Source organism: Coniophora puteana (genome assembly GCF_000271625.1).
Source record: "Coniophora puteana RWD-64-598 SS2 unplaced genomic scaffold CONPUscaffold_31, whole genome shotgun sequence".
In the NCBI taxonomy this organism is placed as follows: domain Eukaryota; kingdom Fungi; phylum Basidiomycota; class Agaricomycetes; order Boletales; family Coniophoraceae; genus Coniophora; species Coniophora puteana.
In genome coordinates this window covers 566-17,911 of record NW_006913083.1, presented here as the reverse complement: position 1 = coordinate 17,911, position 17,346 = coordinate 566, and the positions used below count along the sequence as shown (strand labels likewise).

General features: G+C 53.0%; 4 protein-coding genes across 4 annotated transcripts; 3 read left to right on the top strand and 1 right to left on the bottom strand.

Annotated features, from left to right (window-relative positions):
* Positions 1-914: 914 nt before the first annotated feature.
* On the bottom strand, positions 915-5,598 carry CONPUDRAFT_78431 (uncharacterized protein; the record flags this gene model as incomplete). The annotated part of the gene is made up of 17 exons (XM_007777725.1): positions 915-1,090; positions 1,164-1,233; positions 1,357-1,409; positions 1,623-1,637; positions 1,686-1,750; positions 1,796-1,951; positions 2,012-2,629; positions 2,679-2,886; positions 2,946-3,257; positions 3,312-3,487; positions 3,553-3,734; positions 3,781-4,025; positions 4,076-4,663; positions 4,716-4,850; positions 4,898-5,221; positions 5,273-5,414; positions 5,464-5,598. The coding sequence occupies 17 exons, from the start codon at positions 5,596-5,598 to the stop codon at positions 915-917; spliced, it is 3,600 nt and encodes a 1,199-aa protein (XP_007775915.1).
* Positions 5,599-6,842: 1,244 nt separating this feature from the next.
* Positions 6,843-8,019, top strand: CONPUDRAFT_160582 (uncharacterized protein; the record flags this gene model as incomplete). The annotated part of the gene is made up of 3 exons (XM_007777724.1): positions 6,843-7,254; positions 7,312-7,460; positions 7,510-8,019. 3 exons carry the CDS (start codon positions 6,843-6,845, stop codon positions 8,017-8,019), a joined length of 1,071 nt encoding a protein of 356 aa, XP_007775914.1.
* A 2,100-nt stretch (positions 8,020-10,119) lies between these two features.
* CONPUDRAFT_160581 (uncharacterized protein) lies at positions 10,120-13,221 on the top strand (the record flags this gene model as incomplete). The annotated part of the gene is made up of 6 exons (XM_007777723.1): positions 10,120-10,254; positions 10,313-10,348; positions 10,399-10,434; positions 11,060-11,135; positions 11,191-12,147; positions 12,206-13,221. The coding sequence occupies 6 exons, from the start codon at positions 10,120-10,122 to the stop codon at positions 13,219-13,221; spliced, it is 2,256 nt and encodes a 751-aa protein (XP_007775913.1).
* Positions 13,222-13,699: 478 nt separating this feature from the next.
* CONPUDRAFT_160580 (uncharacterized protein) lies at positions 13,700-16,925 on the top strand (the record flags this gene model as incomplete). Its single annotated transcript, XM_007777722.1, has 7 exons — positions 13,700-13,991; positions 14,047-14,273; positions 14,325-15,272; positions 15,327-15,540; positions 15,592-15,729; positions 16,008-16,403; positions 16,459-16,925. The coding sequence occupies 7 exons, from the start codon at positions 13,700-13,702 to the stop codon at positions 16,923-16,925; spliced, it is 2,682 nt and encodes an 893-aa protein (XP_007775912.1).
* Between the last annotated feature and the right edge of the window lie 421 nt (positions 16,926-17,346).

Here is a 17,346-nt window from a genome sequence, read left to right as displayed (position 1 = left end):
TCTCCAGGGGTGTCAGGGGTCCTTGGCTACATAAATCTGGGTTTTGGCTCTAATATCGTCAATCCATACACCCTGCACGGCACCCTGCGTACGGCGGCATTACACCCTGCATGGTGCCCTGCGTACAGCGGCATTACACCCTGCATGGCACCCTGCGTACAGCAGCATTACACCCTGCATGGCACCCTGCGTACAGTGGCATTACACCCCACACAGCACCCTGCATACGGTGGCATTACACCCAGCACAGCAATCTGCATATTGGCAGCAGGATAATAACTGGCTGCCACTCCACTATATCTCAACTATTGTTTACTAAGGTTCCACGGGGTTATCCAACCATACAGTTTTACTTAGTACAGTGTTGTACTAGCTTGGACCATTCACTTGAATATCCATAGGGTGTAACTAGTATAATAATATGCTTGTTCAAACATTGCATCACATTGCATTTTCAATGTTGTGCAAATAAGCTGTAGGGATGTCCATCTGCACATGGACATCCAAATGCACTCTCACACACTCCCATCATAGCCAGTTGGATATCCAAATTCACTCTCACACTCTCCCATCATAGCCAGTTGGATATCCACATGCACAATCAACCTCTCCCCAGATGGCCAATGAGATATCCAAATGGCGGAAGGGACTTCCATGCACAATATTATTGGCCTCAAAGTAAGCTAACTGGACATCCATGTGCACATGGACATCCATATCTACTCTCCTGCTCTCCCATGAAAGCCCATGGGATATCCATGTAGACTATCAAATTCCGCCCAGATGGATATTGGGACATTCAAGTTGGGGCTAGGGCATCCATTTGCACTTGGACATCCATAGGTGCTCTTGGAAACTCTCATAAGGTTGTTATTGGGATATCCATGTGCAAGGACGGACATCCATACACATTCTCAAAGACTCTTGAGATAACCACTTGGATATCCACAGGCAAATGAAAATCCACCTGTATGTCTACCTTCCACCATGTTGAACAGGTGGATGTCCAGGCCCGGCATTGGATATCCACATGCACTCTGAAGTGCAACTGCATGAGTGTCGCAGATATCTGGTACCCTCTTAAATAGTGCTAAGTGAAAATATTCAGCTCCTCAAGCAGGGTTTGGATATCAGAATCACCATATTGACAAGCCAACACTTACTGATGGATATTCTTAGTGATATGGATAACCAGATGAACCATACTGTGTTAGTAAGGGGGATCACCATTGGCTATGTATACCTACATATGCTATATTATCATCAAACATACACATTCATGTACAAGATCCACTAGTTATAGTAAGGGCCATGTACTAGATTAGACTCAGTTCCAAGTCTTAGTATCGCCCTAACCTTGTCTTTATAAGTGGTAGACTCATTTCGACATCTGTAAGTGAACCAGCACACTAAGATAGGGTAGTCATCACCTTATATTTACATCATCACTTTTGCAGATGACGAAGACACACAGCATCAGACATATGGTGCATCAGACCATGGCAAGGTCACCATGAGAACGTATGAGCATAAAGGACAGATACATCATTGCAATCGAAAACCATATACATAAACATCAATCATATCTAGCATATCTCGCGTCTCTAGAAGACCGCACGTACTCCGGACTATATTCCCTAGAATGAATAAGCGGTATACTATAGGGCATGTGTACGCCGACATACCTTGCCCGCATGGACTCACGGGAATCACGGCGGCGCGGTGGGGGCGGCGAATCAACCCTGGTATGCTAATAAGATGACAAGCACGCCAGCCACAAACCACATAGACATACCTCATTGGGGAATATTTCCGGGGCCGAGGTGTTCGTGATCGCGAACGATAGCGCCGATCGTACGAATGAGGGTAAGTCCCGCCATCACCGAGTTCACGACGAGAGTGCCATGACACCCCATTAGCACCGCCACTACGTACGGGGGAGCGGGAATGACTAGAAAATATTCAAGTGAATTAGTGATAACGACCAGCAAAAATGACACAAAGAACTCACCAGTTGCGAGAGGACTTGTAGGAACGAGGAGGCGACAGGGACGGGACGCGGTCTTCACGACCACTCCGGTGAGAACGTGCCGGGGAGAATTGTCGATCTTCGATTTGACGATGACGGCGTGGTGATGGCGAACGATAATACGACCGAGCGACGCGGTCATGGGACGGTGCAGGTGACTCACGTCCGCGCCTAGCGTAGTTGTTCTCACGTGGGCTGGCAGAACGTCGGTCGCGATGGGATCGTCCATTGCTTGGCGACGGGGAGCGACCGCGCGCGGCATGGTACGTGCGGTGGGTCTTGGCCTGCCCGGAACGAGCCTCCTCACGATCCATTTCCCGGACAGCGGCAACCAGCTTCACGGGGAGCTTCAGCGGGGAAGGTGACACCGAGGAAGGCACGACAGAGCCGGAAGCATGAGGTTGCGGGGATACGTTGGGCCGTGGGCTCTTCCGGCCCGGGATAATGGAGCGGGGCTCGCGCAGAGGGGGAGAAACCGACGAGGGGACGACAGAGCTGGAAGCGCGAGGAATGGCCTCGATGGTACGACGTGCTGGCAATGCCGGCGCAACAACCTCGGAGGTCGAGGGCTGGCCGGCCTTTTTCGCCCGTGCACCCTGCCTACGTGGCATCAGCCAGTGCCAGCGACGCCGCTGCTAAGGTAACGTACTTAGCTTGGTGGACTTTCCCCCCGCTCCTTTTCTTCTTGACAGGCTCCACGTCGACATCATCGGCGACGATGAAGTCCTCATCTTGCTTGGAGCGTTTGCGACCCTTGGAGGAGAGGGCTTTGTTCGCCCACATAAGGACATCATCGTTCTGACCGACGATGAGAGGAACCTTGTCGTCGTCATTGCACGACAAGGCATAACATTCGGCTAGATTAACAAAGGCATAGACATCAGTACGACCGTGTAAACGACATGCTCAAACATACCTGCATCCATGCGAACCACACGTATCGCCGTCGTGATCGAGCACTCGGGTCCGTCATACTCAGGAACCAAGTCGGGGGTCTCGGCATGCCACTGCTCATACAGCTGCATCATCCAGGGGCAGACGACAGGCACGAGGTCGCCGACATTGAGATCGCCCGGTATATAAGCCCCGGGAAGGGGAGTGTCGTCAGGCCAGTAGATCATCTTCAGCTTGTTCTGACATAGGACATCCGGGTAGCCCCTCCAGTCAAACTTCTGCCTGCCGTGGGACGCGGGGTCGCCGGGATCATTAAAAAGGACGTTGTGTTCGGCTGTACGGCAGACGTCAAAATCTGTCATGGCGAAGGACAGAGACGGAGACGCACCAAGTAGATACTTGTGCTGAATGCCGACAATACGGCGCAACCGGTCCCGAGTCCCCTCCTTCGGATTGTACGACTTGAGGACATTTTGCTTGAGGCGCTCCATAGCGGTAAGCTTCACGGTAGCCGGCTGAGTGGACGGTGGTGCGATATTGATGTCGAGGCCCATAAGCTTTGCGCTAAAAATGTACATATAAGTTACCCAGGAAAGACAAGCAAAAGAAAAAGAAAAAAGGGCACTCACGATATGAGGATCTCCGCGTAACGAATCCAACCCTTCACGTTGGCATCCTTGGCTTCGATAAGCTCGTTGACGACATCGCAGCCACCCCAAGCCTGGTTAAGGCATCTGGGAGTGGCGTCGTCGGTGAGGGTGACGACGAACCCACCGACATAGATTCCATACAGTCGGTGGTATAATTCAGCCTGCGCTGGGTCAGCAACGTGTCAAGGAGAGAACGACATAACCTACAGCCTTGCTGAACTCTGTAACACACTGGTTCATGACGGTCATGTGCTGATCGACAGACATGTTCTGAGGATCACGAAGGTCGTCCCAGTGGGCGACGATGGGAGCCCAGACCGCGTGCTCAGGGTCGAGCGCCAGGCTGGCCTCCTCCACCGTGGAGGTATCAGACTGCAGCTCCGTGGACGAAGACTGCTGCACCCGGTCCCAAAAGTCGGCGGAACACTTAAGGCGAGCGACATGTAATGGATCTACGGGTCGACGTTAACATCCAGCTACTAGACGTTTAAAGTAAACACACCTGCTTCATCGCGTCGCTCTCGCCACCACCAGCACTGGTGCTTGTTCCACATGCTCTCCGCGCGATACTGAGTGAAGCTCAGGCCTAGAGCAACCCCAATAGAAGATCGAGATCGACCGAGGTCATCGACCAGCTCGTCGAGGCCATCCTCCCATCGCTCCTTGAATGCACTAAGACGTTCGAGCTCGGCTTTCGACCACCGACCAGTCTTAGTGGACTGGTCGAAAGCCTTGGCCTTGGCCTTGGCCTTCCCCTTGTTCTTGCCTGTCTTGGCAGGAGGCTGATACGGAGGGGGTGGCGTGGAAGGAGAAGGTTGCGAAGGTGTAGAAGGGCGCTCATTGCCCCCTGAAGGGACAGGCGCGTCGACCAGTTGGGGGTGCGGTGACTTCGGAGGTTTAGGCGGTTTTGATGTCCCCGCCGGTTCAACGTCGTCTGGGAGGGCGCGCTTCTGGCGCGGCGGCTTCGGTGCAGAGGGGCGTTTTGAGGGACGGGTGGGTTCTGCATCCGATGCGTCGGCCCCATCCGCAGTGTCTTCCGACTCGCTGGAGTGAGACGCTTGTGCAGAGTCATACTCATCACTGTCGGCGCCTTGGGATGTTCATTAGACCACATCCAGACATATATACTAATAATCATTCACCATCGCCGGAGCTGTCCTCCTCTGCTGCTTGTGCTTGCAACGAGGTCCTCGGTCGCAAGCGGCGTCCACCGTTTGCAGGCTCGGTCAACTGGGCGTCCGCCTCCCTAGCATCTTCGTCGTCTGATGGGGCAACAACTTTCGTTAGAAGGGAAGCGTCGCCGCGATAAGTATAGGTGGCTCACCTTCTGCCGCCTGCGCACCTGAAGAAGACTGAGACTGCGGTGCGTCAGGGTCCGGTTTGACAACGACGTCCATAGCCCCTCCTTCGGATCCGTCTTCCTCCTCACCGGCCTCGTTGTCCTCACCCTCGGCGTCGTCCTCACCCTCGGCGTCGTCCTCACCCTCGGCGTCGTCCTCACCCTCGGTGTCGTCCTCACCCTCGGCGTCGTCCTCACCCTCGGCGTCATCATCTCCCGCATCAGACGACGGTGGGGGAGCACCATGGGAAGAACCGAGGTCCTCCTTATCAGAGGAACGCGAGGAATCGCCACACGACTTTCGCCGTCCTGATGGAAGGCGTCAGGGAAAGAATCACTCGATAGCGATATGGCGGTCACCTTTGCCCCACAGAGAGTCGCGGACGGCCTCAGCGCGTTTCTCTACGCGCTCGAGAAGCGACAGTCCCGTACCTGTGGCCTGCCTTGGGCGCGGAACAGGCTTCGACCGAGAGCCCGACTGCTGTTGGACTTCCGAGTCTACCTGGTAGGTATTCAGGCCATGATCGCGAATGCATATTCGCGTCACTTACCGCAGATTCGGGTGGGTCGGCGACGCGGCCACGCATGTGAGCACTACGGCCATTGGTACGCAGAGGAAGCTGGCGGGTGGAACGCTCGGGTGGGACCTTCTCAGATGAAGTAGAGGGACCCTTCTTCGGAGCCATGAAGGCGAAGGGAAAGGGAGGATGTTCGAAGAGTAGGGAGTCTTGAGGATCAAAATGACGCTATTTTATACGCCTTTCTCAGCCAGAATATTTCCAATATAGCAAACGAGCAATCTTACGTTCCCGAGTCAAATCTCGCCCGCTACCCACCAACCCTCTATGTCATACATCTGGACCTCCGAGCACTGGAAACAGCTGGAAACCCTAGGACAAATTGTGCCCGAAATTGAAAACGCTGATGAATCACAGTGGTTCCACCCGGCAAACTGAGAGACCGATCCCGACTCGTCAAGGTGCTTTGACAATTCACGATCAACATGGGCAGAAATCAGGGGCGCAGAACGAGGGCGATTCTAGGCGCTCAACAGGCATGCAACCCCGCGGCAGCAGACATGTCTGACTGTCTGACCGTTTGATCCAATGTGGATGAGTACCCTCCAAATAATAAAACATGTCATATACATTACTAACACGGTTGATTCACCACAACAATTCAACCTGGGGCGTATTATACACGCGGTCCAGAGCAGTGAGAGAAACATGGCAATGGATGCCCTCGATCATGAAGTCGATGAGACGACCTCAGACACGCGATTATCTGAAATTCCAGACTGTCAACTTCTGACGCAAATGGGGCGTTTGCAATACCATACCTCGTGAACACACCCGTCAAATCATCGCCTTCGCTACGGATTGGGGCCGCCCAGATGTTGCAATACACAGATTCTCCAGCCGTTAGAATCCGACCTTAAGAACCAGCCCGTCTTTGAGGGGGCCACGGTAGCCTGCGACGCCGGATGAACATAAGGCAAACCACTCAATGCAAAGCAACGAACGATATACGCCAAAGTACCACCTCTGGTGAAGAGATATAACTCCACTCCACATCTGTCATTCTTTCGAACTATGGCAGCCAACCCCCCAATTCGCTTACCACAATTGAAATTGGGGCCCGTCAAAACGTGTTATCGGAGTCGGAGTCGGGTCTTAGCGCAACAGAGTGCAGCTCACGAGGACACAAATCTCTACCTTCGTGGTTAGCGCCCCCGTATTTGACAGCTGAAACAAGTATTTTACCTCGGGAAGATGTGTCCGGTCCCATGTAGCGCATGGGGGAGAATGCTTATCGGACACATGCTCTGTTTTTCTCCATTGGACTGGAACATCGTGATTGATGCCAGTTGGACGCCTGAACGAACTCCGACGAACGCCTCCATTCCTGTCAAGCCCCTAGATTCACAGCCATGGAACCCTCGAACGGCAACGACGAGCCCGCCGAAGCCTTCGCTGACATGAGTCCGCCAATGAACGGCAACCCACAGCCACAAAGCAACGGCCGAGACGTCGGCGAGGGCACCGGGCGGTGGCTCGAGCTATCGGACTCCGATGAAGATGCAAGTAGGCAAGATCCACCTGCGCAAGTCACAGACACGGAGCAGCAAACGAACGGATGGCATGATGGCGAAGGCTGGGGACGATGGGGTGACGAAGGCTGGGGACGACGGGGCGATTGGGATGCGGATGCAAATACAGGGTGGGCAAACCTAGGCTGGAGTGAGGAGACGCCAATGCCAACTCCACCCGAGGCGGAGGCGCTCTCTATCTTTCACGATAACGGACTGCGTCCTTCCATTTTCATCCGCGATCTGAGGAGATGTAAGTGGCGTGTCAAGCTGTTTAGATAATAACTTACCCATCCATACACCATACTAGCGGCAGGGCAACCGCTTGGCATAGGGAGGACTCGATGGCCGAATACATTCGCGTTGTCAAAGTACTGGTGTGAAAGCTATCATACTGTCGCGGCTGGGAGGACGACGTGGGACGACTATGTGCGGAACATGCATCAGCAAACGAATGAGGTGAGTACGTTCATCATACCCTATTATCAGCTTCAGTAACCAGGCATAGCCAATACCCCAGTCGATCCCGCCTTATGAAGCGGACGCACGCGTAACATTGCGATGGGGTCGAACGCCGGAGAACTCGCCCTGGTATAGCCACGCTCCGTTCTCGGTCGCGTACAGCGTGAATTCTGCGGGAGGGCTGGTAACGTTAGCGTACGTGCTCGCTCAACTGGGCTGGTACTTCCACCACTTCGTTGTCGATGGTGTCGCGAACAACTACCTTGCGTCTGAGTGCGGGTACTACCTCGACATGGGGACACCCGGACCTTCGGGGACGATGGGGACAATTTTCTGCACGGAGGCGCTAGGCGGAGTGTTTGCGCGCACTCTTGAGTATGGCGAGAGGGAGGAGAACGGGTGCTTCAGGTGGAGAACGCATGGATGGGTCGATTGGAGCACATGGTCAGTGAATCATACTTCTTTGCGAAGCCACGAAGAGCACCTTCAAAGACTGACCCATACCGTGGTTTGGGACTTTGACTACGGTACTTGGGGTTCTTGGGGTTTGCAGTAGATAGCTAGCTTCACGTTGTAGTATGCCCCTCCAATGATCACTAAGTTTCGATCAACCTGAAACACATCGATAAACAACAAAGGATATGCAATGCACTCACAACTCCTTGTGCCACATGCAAGTAACATGAGTGCATGGTGCATCTGCGAGACTGACTTTCAGTTTCTCATACTGAGCTATCATGCCTACTACTCACTCGTTCTCACTGCTTCGTAAGATAGAATCAGCCAGGCCAAGCACATCCGTACTATCACGCGTACGCTATAGAGACGCCGTGACAATTCGATACTCAATCTATGCGGTGTAAGTGTTTACGAAAATAATGCTCAATGGGGGTACATACCTCACGCAAACCAAAAACGTAGTAGCAGCCACATTTCATCACCGCTCGACACATGCGTGTAAAGCTGGAGAAAGACACTGACGACTGTATGACCACGGGGTGAGTCACTGTAAGAACGTAGTGACAATGCATATTCTTGCCATGGCGGATTCAGCAGACACAACTGCCATTGTGATTATCAGTAGGCGTTGCAGTAAACACGTACTTCACATACCGTGGACATCAATCGAATGGAAAATTGCGGTATAGAAGTGGTGCACTAAACTGGACAGGACTTTCTGTCATTTTGCCAGTATTACAGGAACGTTAGCATTGTGCGACCTATAACAAGACAGCAGTTAATGAAGCACAGTAACAGCCATGACCATTGGGTCCTAATGCGACTAGGGTTGCAGAATGGAATTCCCAAGCTATTCGTGACTCTGACATCTATCGATGTAATTCTTGAGTCGTGGACGTTGTACCATTTTATGATAGAACTAGACCTAGACGATATATTAGCGCCAGTACGAGTCACCAGCGTGTAACATACCATGTAAGGCAACCCGGTCAAGTTGCGCTCGTGGATGTTAACACATATAACACTGCGATGGGGATCCACTCTTCTGTATCATCAAGCTCCCAAGCTACGAGTGTCAGCCTGGTGTCAGCGCTGCGCTGGTAGTAAATTACCTAATACCTGATACTCAAAAAATTGGCCAGTGGCGTTGCACTACCAGAGACCATTTACATGCAAAATACGTTGACATTGGATGCTGAATCAAAGAAGACCATGCACGCCTTTAGTCGTGTGCGACAACCATGCATCACGAACCCTACCCTCGACTCCCTACACGCAGCACATTGCCTAAGCCCATGGTAAACGGATTGCACCACCACCTCAGCTTGCACCCACGCCCCAGACCAACTGTTGACGTTCAACCTCCATACCATGCCTCCCTACCCTTGCGCCTCCCTACTCTTCTCACCAACGAGGAACCGTATTGCGATGTGGATACATGTGTCGTAGCCGATCGATATCGTGCCCATCCTGAGGTCTTCAACCACGGAAATCATGCACAGAAACCTCGCGGAATCCGTGCGGCGCGGCGACCTCATGAGCTAACGCTCAAGGGCGACTGACCCGTCAGCATACAGCTGCGGGGCCAGTGAGAACAACGGGAAGGGGGACAGGGAGCATATCGCTCCGGGCTGTCCATTCCCGGGGAGGCCAAGCGAACATTGACGACAGGCGACGGGCAGGTAGTCTAGCGAGACGGATGGACAAGACGATATCTAAACGAAGTGCGTCACCCGTGTTAGATGTAGACACACCGCTAAGTTAAATGGAACGAGAACTTACACACGGGACCTAGAGCGCCATGAACGGATTGTACCCAATCATGCAGTCAGCCTTGGCATCCAGGGACTACATCATGGACAGGAGGACGCTTACCTGGAGCAAGGAAGTTACGGGCGGGGATACATGGCGTGTCTTGCGATGAGGAGAGCGACCATAGTGTAGGAGAAGGTGGGTAAGGGGCTCAGGGGGTCAAGACCGCCTCTGCAATAGAAAGGGAAGAAAGGGAGGTGAGAACGTGCGAGAATACAGACCTATATACTTCAGCGGAACCAAATTCGGAGTTTGGATATCCAAGCGCTTTCGTAGGATATCCAGGGCCAGTGATGACGCAAGTTCGCCAAATATGGGAATTTCTGCTCGGCCGAGGCCGCCGTAACTACGAGCCGACATTCGGCCGGGCACATTCTCGCTCAATATGGTTAATAAATCCCAGGAACAGCCGCCCACAAACAAGTCACGCATGTCCTTGTTTATCGAGTTGCGAGCGCGTTCTGCAGGCCCCCTCTTCCCTTCCCTCTGTCTCGACAGACCTCCGCACCCTCGGACCACGGTGAGTATCTTGCTTTCTGTCGCTCGCTTAGAACCCCTGAGGCTCCCTCGACTTCCAGACGATTCATTGCTCCCCTGACACTCGTCGGGCAAAGGTATGCTAGGATTCACCTTATCTCGTCACGCAGCTTATCGATCTTCGCAGCCGCCACCGTCGCCTCGCCCTATTGCGTCTGTTAAGGTGCGTCTACGCGCTCTTTGTTGGATGATACTGATCCAAACTGTTCCCACTCGCCCTCCCTTCTCTACCTGCTTCAACAGCCACCCGCCTTCAAGTCGGTTTTCCCCTGGTGCCAGTTCGTTCTTTCTCAGCCCGCCTCGGCAAGAAGCTCTCTCGGTATGGCCATTTCCTCTCGTCACGGTCTCCAGCGGAGCGATATGCTTCCCGTCCTTCCACCGGCCCCATGACTGGCCCCGCAGCTATGTGCTGACGGGTCGGTCGCCCTTGAGCGTTAGCTCATGAGGTCGCCACGCCGCACGATCGTGCAAGCTCTAGTTGGTTGAAGACCTCAGGATGGGCGGGGGGGCATCACCATCATTTGTTCATCTCCCTTGTACCACTTGCATTTTACGTATAGCTATGGACGTCCCGTTCACTCCTTTTTCTCTTTACATTTTTCATTCGGGGACGACTTATTTTTTCACCATAAACCTTCTTCACAACGTTTCGCTCTTTCCACGTACCGGCCACAACGTCTCCCTGATTTCGTATACAACGGCCACGCCATAGAGTTTGCTACTGCAGGCACGTACGATCACCGTTGTGTTTATAACTCATTTTTCTCATTTTTGACGCCGTTGTCCAGGACGTCATGGTGTCCCGCACCGAAGGCATCGACATGGAGAAGTATCCTTTGCATCGACGACTGTTCGACTCTGAACGTGCGTAACTAGTCATTGGTAACATCCCCATCACTGATATTTGAGCTCTATTTAGGTCCGCTCCTTTTCACCGACGCCGCTGTGCTGGCCGCGTACGACCAGTACCTCATCAGCTCTCCCAACATGATTGAAATCCCGGAACCGCACGTGTATCAACACGAAACCGTCCGAGCGCGTGCAGACGGTCGATTTGCGGCCGTTGATCCCCATCAACACCCTCAGCTCTACCACAAGAACTGGGCTTGGGCGCCTCTCATTCCACGCCCGGACTGCACATCCACGCATGTTGCTCGTCGGTGGGGGTGGGATCGCTTCCAGTACAAGTACTGGGCTCGTTCGAGCGATAACTCTGCAATTGGACGGCTGAGCCCAGAGGCATGTGGCGGCCTTCGCGCCATGCTCAATGATGTACAAGAGAAGTCGGACACCTGGTTTCTCAGCAACAGCGGTCAGAAGCCTGATGACACAGCATCGGCTCTTCGCGATTTTGAAGCAACAGTCATCCATCTCGAAACTACTCCCGTTACATATCGAGACGCTCTAGCTACATTTGCCCACCTGCAGCGATCATACCTGTCGCTTCACGCTTTCATGGATTACAAAACTATTGTCTACCCTCGCATGCAGTCTCCCTCTCCCCTCCTCCCGCACGAAGTCAATTTGCAGTGGATGGGAGCTTTTACCGATGACCCCGCAACATGCAAGATGTTGTACGACATAGGCGTACCCGTCTGGTACATCAGGCGTCCCCATCAGATCCCCCCTGACATGAACATCCTTCATCATGCTTCGGTCACACCGGCCAATGTCTGCTACCAGGATTTCTATGACGAAAGCTCTCGTCTGTGCCCATTCCCTGTGCTGCGCTCCAATGGACCTGGCTCTTGGGAGCGATTGAAAGCTTGTCGCTTGCGTGCAGCCAGCAAGTGGATTCTCGAGGCGCCTGCTACTGCCACTACTGAAGCAACGATGTCGTCGCAACTGGAGAAACAGCGGCATGCAAACTATGACGGTGAGCTTCGCGATTGAATATTGTGGTCCCCAATTTCGTATCTAATAGTTCCCTCCAGGTTCTTCGACTTCCCAACGGGATCGTTGGACCATCTACAAGCACGAATTAATGCCTGCATGCGACCACGGCTGGTATTATTCACTCCAAGCCGTCAAGACCGAAGTGGAAGCTCGCGCTGCTGGGGAGCGTGCCAAACAGTCCACCAGTAGAGGGAAGGCGCGGGGCGTACATGCGTTGGGTGTGCGCCGCGCTGAAGATACTCGTGGCTCGGGTCGTGTCGGACATGGATTGCGTTTCCCCGATCCTGCGCTGCTTTGCTCTGCCAAGGACGTAGGTCGCCGGTCTACTTATATCGCGAACTGGATGCGGGCTCGCAAGGAGCTCATCAATGACGTCGACGCCCGCTACTTCGACAAGCAATGGGCCTCGGCAAAGGGCTGGCGGCCGTTTTTGCTCGGCAACATGGAGCCCGGCGTTCAACTCAGCAAGACCGAACGTGCTGAGGCGGAGAAGTTCATGGCTTGCTTCAGTCTGGACGCCCGCAAGGCAACGCGCCAGGATGTCTTCAAGGCTCCCCCGCCTATTCAGTGGCGCGGTGAAGACGTTGATCTGGTCCGACTCGCCAACGCGCCTCCTTTGGATATTCGTCGTATTGTCTGGGAAGCTGCCGAGCTGTCGTTCCGATACGAATTTCTTGCGCTCGATCACCACCTTGCCAGCAAGGAGTGGGACAAAGATCGTCGTGCTCGTATGCGACGCGTTTGCGACGCGTTCGATGTGCCAAGCAACATTGAAGTTCTCGCCGTATCCGATGTTCCTCTGCCCTCGCAGGAAAGTCCTCGCGGACTTCACATCAATCACCCCGATGATGCGGTAGCCCTCCACCACTGGGAACTGTTTCGGCGGTTGATTAACCAGTGGGATTCCGTCGAGCGGTTCGCGGAGTTTACTGGCGAGCCCAGTAGAATGGATCGGTGGAACTATCCTCAGCGGATGATGAAGCACTACATTCGAGAGTTCGAGCGACACACGGGGCGCCCTCCCATTCTCCCGCTGCTTTTCCCATTTGTGTAGGGACACCTGTGACAATACTCATGTTTGCTTTACGTTGATCAGCGTTTGTTCGGACTTTTTTTTTCATTTCGATTGTTCATGAACTCTTTACCTCTTACGATTGCCTGGACAGCTCTTTTTTCTTTTTTCGTTTATATCATCATGCTTATCTTACGCCCAACCTGAATGCAAATGCCTATCTAATGCTTACTATTATTGTTCTGATCAGATGTCTGTACGACGCCCCGCCCTTCCCAGACCCAATAAACGAAAAAAGGCCAAGATCGATGTCAACGCGCCAATACCCTCCGCGGTCTCTTTGCTCATGAAACCATACCATGTACCAAAGCAACGGCTTCATACATTTGTGGACGCTCCTCAAGCACCAGGTCATCCTCGTCACCTCAAGCGCTTATTGGATCCTCGGATTCCTGACCCGACCCCTATCCTCTCCTTACCGGGCCGGCGTCTGGTGCAGCACACCGAATCTGGGCCAATAATGGACGCGATACCTCCCGAGTTGACTGCAGTACCCCCTTCAGATCCAGTGTTTGACGACTGTGAGCCCGCTCCCACTTCTCCCCGTGCACGGGTATACCTTTCTACGTCGGATAAGCGTCAAAACGCTTGGCGTCGATGGTCACACGATGTCATACCATCGCTTATTTGGCCCTATCTTGAGTATATGAGTAGATCTCAGTCCCTCCAGTCCGATGCAACCTTGGATGTGAAGTCTATTCGTTGCAACTGCGAACGCATGCGAATAACTGTCGTCTGTCTAAAGTTTCACAGTGAGTTTATGTATTTTTTTCCTCGTCTCATATTCACATATTCGTGTTGGTATAGAGCTCGAGGAGATTACCTTGGATACGTGCAAATGTCTGACGGCTCCTTACCAGCTAATGTGTGCTGGTATGTTCCCAAACGCCCCTGTCAAGCCTTCGCTCGCGGTTGATTTACGTGTCTTGAACCTGGTAAACCACATGTTTTGGCGGCTCACCCCCAACACCACGGCCTGGTGTGAGGCCCTAGAAGATTTCTTCAATGACATGGGTTATAGGTTTGCGTCAAAAGTGAGCTGCTCTTTGCCGATGATAAAATATCATAGTCATGCGTATTTCCAGGAACCTCTCAGACGACGCTTTGCGGTCGCAGCCCACTGGTTTAGTATACTCCGACTTTCTGCCGACGATCATCTCAAGAACTACCTGCGAACACCCTCGCTCCCAGCCAAATCGCCTTCGGGCGAGGATGAAGACGTCTCCGGTGGTGAGGACAGCCCCCACGCGTCCACATACCTTCAAGATCGTTGTGCCCTTTGTTTTCCCGCGTCGTTGACGCCCTCAGCGTTATCCCGGTCATCACCAGACGTAATCGTCTGCCTCGACGCTTGCTTCACTCAGAAGCGCGCCAACAATCCCAAGCAGGCTGGTATCGAGGATCCTCCTAACCCTGCCGCATCATTTTTCATGCCCGACGACGAGGTCAAGGAGATGGAGAACTGGGTTAATGAGAAACGTCAACCCCATAAACGCGGCCGACCCGAGGCTGACGCGAGAGAACGCAACAACGAAGATGCCGTTGAGCAGGGCATGAAAGTCCCCGTGTCAAGCCTGGACGCCTGCGGTGGTTCCTTCAAAGCGGCTGATGAGAAGCGTGAAAAGGCAAGCACTAGATTCTTCGCCGATACTGGCCTCATGGCTTTGGTTTGCAGACACGATCGTGTGCTCTGGTTTTGCAACATGACTTCATCAGGCGAACGCCAACACTACGCCTTAGCGCTCATTAACAAGCTCTTTCTCCACCTGTCTGACCAAATGACCGTCGGCATCCTATATGACATCGCCTGTCAACTCGAGCGCAGCACTCGCAAGTGGAATCTCATCCCTGATGATATTCTCGCACGCATGGTTTTCGGGATCTCTGTGTTCCACGCGTTTGGGCACCAATGGCCTTGTCAGGTGGTGTATCATCCTAGGAAGCGTACTGGGTTTGGGTTCTCTGACGGCGAGGGTTGCGAACGTCTCTGGAGTGCGTTACGATTCCTCATCTCAATCTTGAGAGTCTCTGGGGTGCATAAAGTATTTTTCTTATTGTATTATTTCTGGTGCTAATGAGCTTTATAGTTTCATCGCCGCCGGTTCGTGCTCGACAACCAAGTTCGCTTCCTCGACAACAAGCATACCCATGGCTACGGTTTGTGGCTACGCAACAAATGGTGGGCGTGCCAGGAAAGGAAGAACAAAGCAAAGGCCGCTTGGTCGGCGTGCGGAGCGTCAGAGGATACATTGAGGGAGGAATGGGCTGCTCAGTCGTCAGCCCAGACTAAGCCTCTACCCCGTAAGTGGATGTTGCAGCACTCCACATACCCACCGCTGACGACAGAGGTAGGCCAGTCGCGTTCGAGGGTGGAAGCCGAGATCCTAAGGGCATTAGAGCTTGAAAATACCATAAAGAAGCGAGCGGCAGAAGTATTGGACCTCGAGCAGCAATTGCGACGCACGGGAAACGTTGACGTTGTCAACATCGGTATTATGCTGGCTGATGCGCGCGACGGACATCAACAGGCGGTGAAAGCCTTGCAGCGATGCACGGGGACTATGAGTTCAATCGGACGGAAGGATTTGGATCGACGGAAGGTTGACGCATACATGCGAGCGAGAATGGAAGCCCTGGCATTGTTAACTCGGATTCGCGATCGTGCCCGTGCCCGGAAGTTTCAGCTCGAGCGTGTGCTACAGTCATATCGCTCTACCATTAATGGTTTGGCTCTTGGTGCCATTTTGTCACGTGCTCACTGTTTTTAGAGGGTAGTCTAACGACTCATATTGAAGGCTCGGTCAAGAAAGGAGAACCATCGCTACGACGGCTGGTCGATCGTTACAATCAACGCTGCCTTGACATACGCAACCTCATAGCCAACAGGAAGGCTCCGCGCGGTGCCGTTGAACCTACACTGCTCACTCCTCAGCAGGTCTTCACCATGGACGTGGACGATGCGATCTGGCAGAACAGCGGTTTAGATGATGAGTCGATAAACCCTCCCGCCTGGCTTTCAGACGAAAAGGTCCGCGCTGGTATCCGTGCCCTGTTGGAGTATGACCGAGCAGCCGAAGAAGAGGAACGCTTGGTACTCGAGCGTAGTCGTCTACAAGAATGGGTGGAAAGACAGTGGCAATCCCTTCGAGTGGACGATAGTAATGGTGACATGTCCTCTGTATTTTCACACTCTTTATATTTAACGTATGGAATTGCTAGATGCCTCTATCCTATATTTCATCAGACTTCGAAGACACAAAATCAGCGCTTTATATGCCGAGTGGGAGCCTCTGGTACGTGAGATTCCATGTGCACGCCCGGATCGTTGGTGGGGACTGGGGGCAGAAGAGGCTGCAGCTGCCCTTGCTCGTAAGGCTGTTGCGAGGTTCGCAGATGGAGGACACTTTGAACCTCCACACAAAACCGAGCATTCCCTCGTCAACGAGATGACTCAAGCAGGCGACGAGGAGGAACACGGTGATGTGTATATCAAAGATGATGGCGCAGATGATGACGACTCGGGTGGAGACAACAACTCGGGTGCAGAGGAAGATGAGTATCAGGATGACTTGCTTTTCTCTTCGGATGCAGAGGAGTTGTTGGACTTAGAGTATGGCTCGGATACGAGTGTGGGGGACCATGATGTATTTAACGACAATGCCGATATGTATCCCTCCTCACCTTGACTTACTTACATAGCATTGTTATACATAGTTCCTCCCACGCATTCTAAGAGTTGATTTGCTGCCAGTTGCATCCTATACCTTGAACTGTCGGCTCTGCCAAGCAGAAAATCAATGCGATTCTGATATCGAAACCATGCTTTGGAAGACCAACAGTGTGACTTCACCCCCTTCAAAGGGTGCACGTGGATATCCACTCGTGCACCTGGGTGTCCGCGTCTATAAGTTGGCTTCGCTCTTAGTGATTCATGGATATCCACGCCGGCATCCGTGAGTTCGAGTAGCCAGCTGGCCATCACTCCATATGTGCACACGGATATCCAGGTCACGGACTGGACATCCATGGGGGTTATGGAGTTGCGCTTCAAGGTGCATCTGGATGTCCAAGGTTACGAATGAACTAGTTGGTAGACACTGAGGGCAT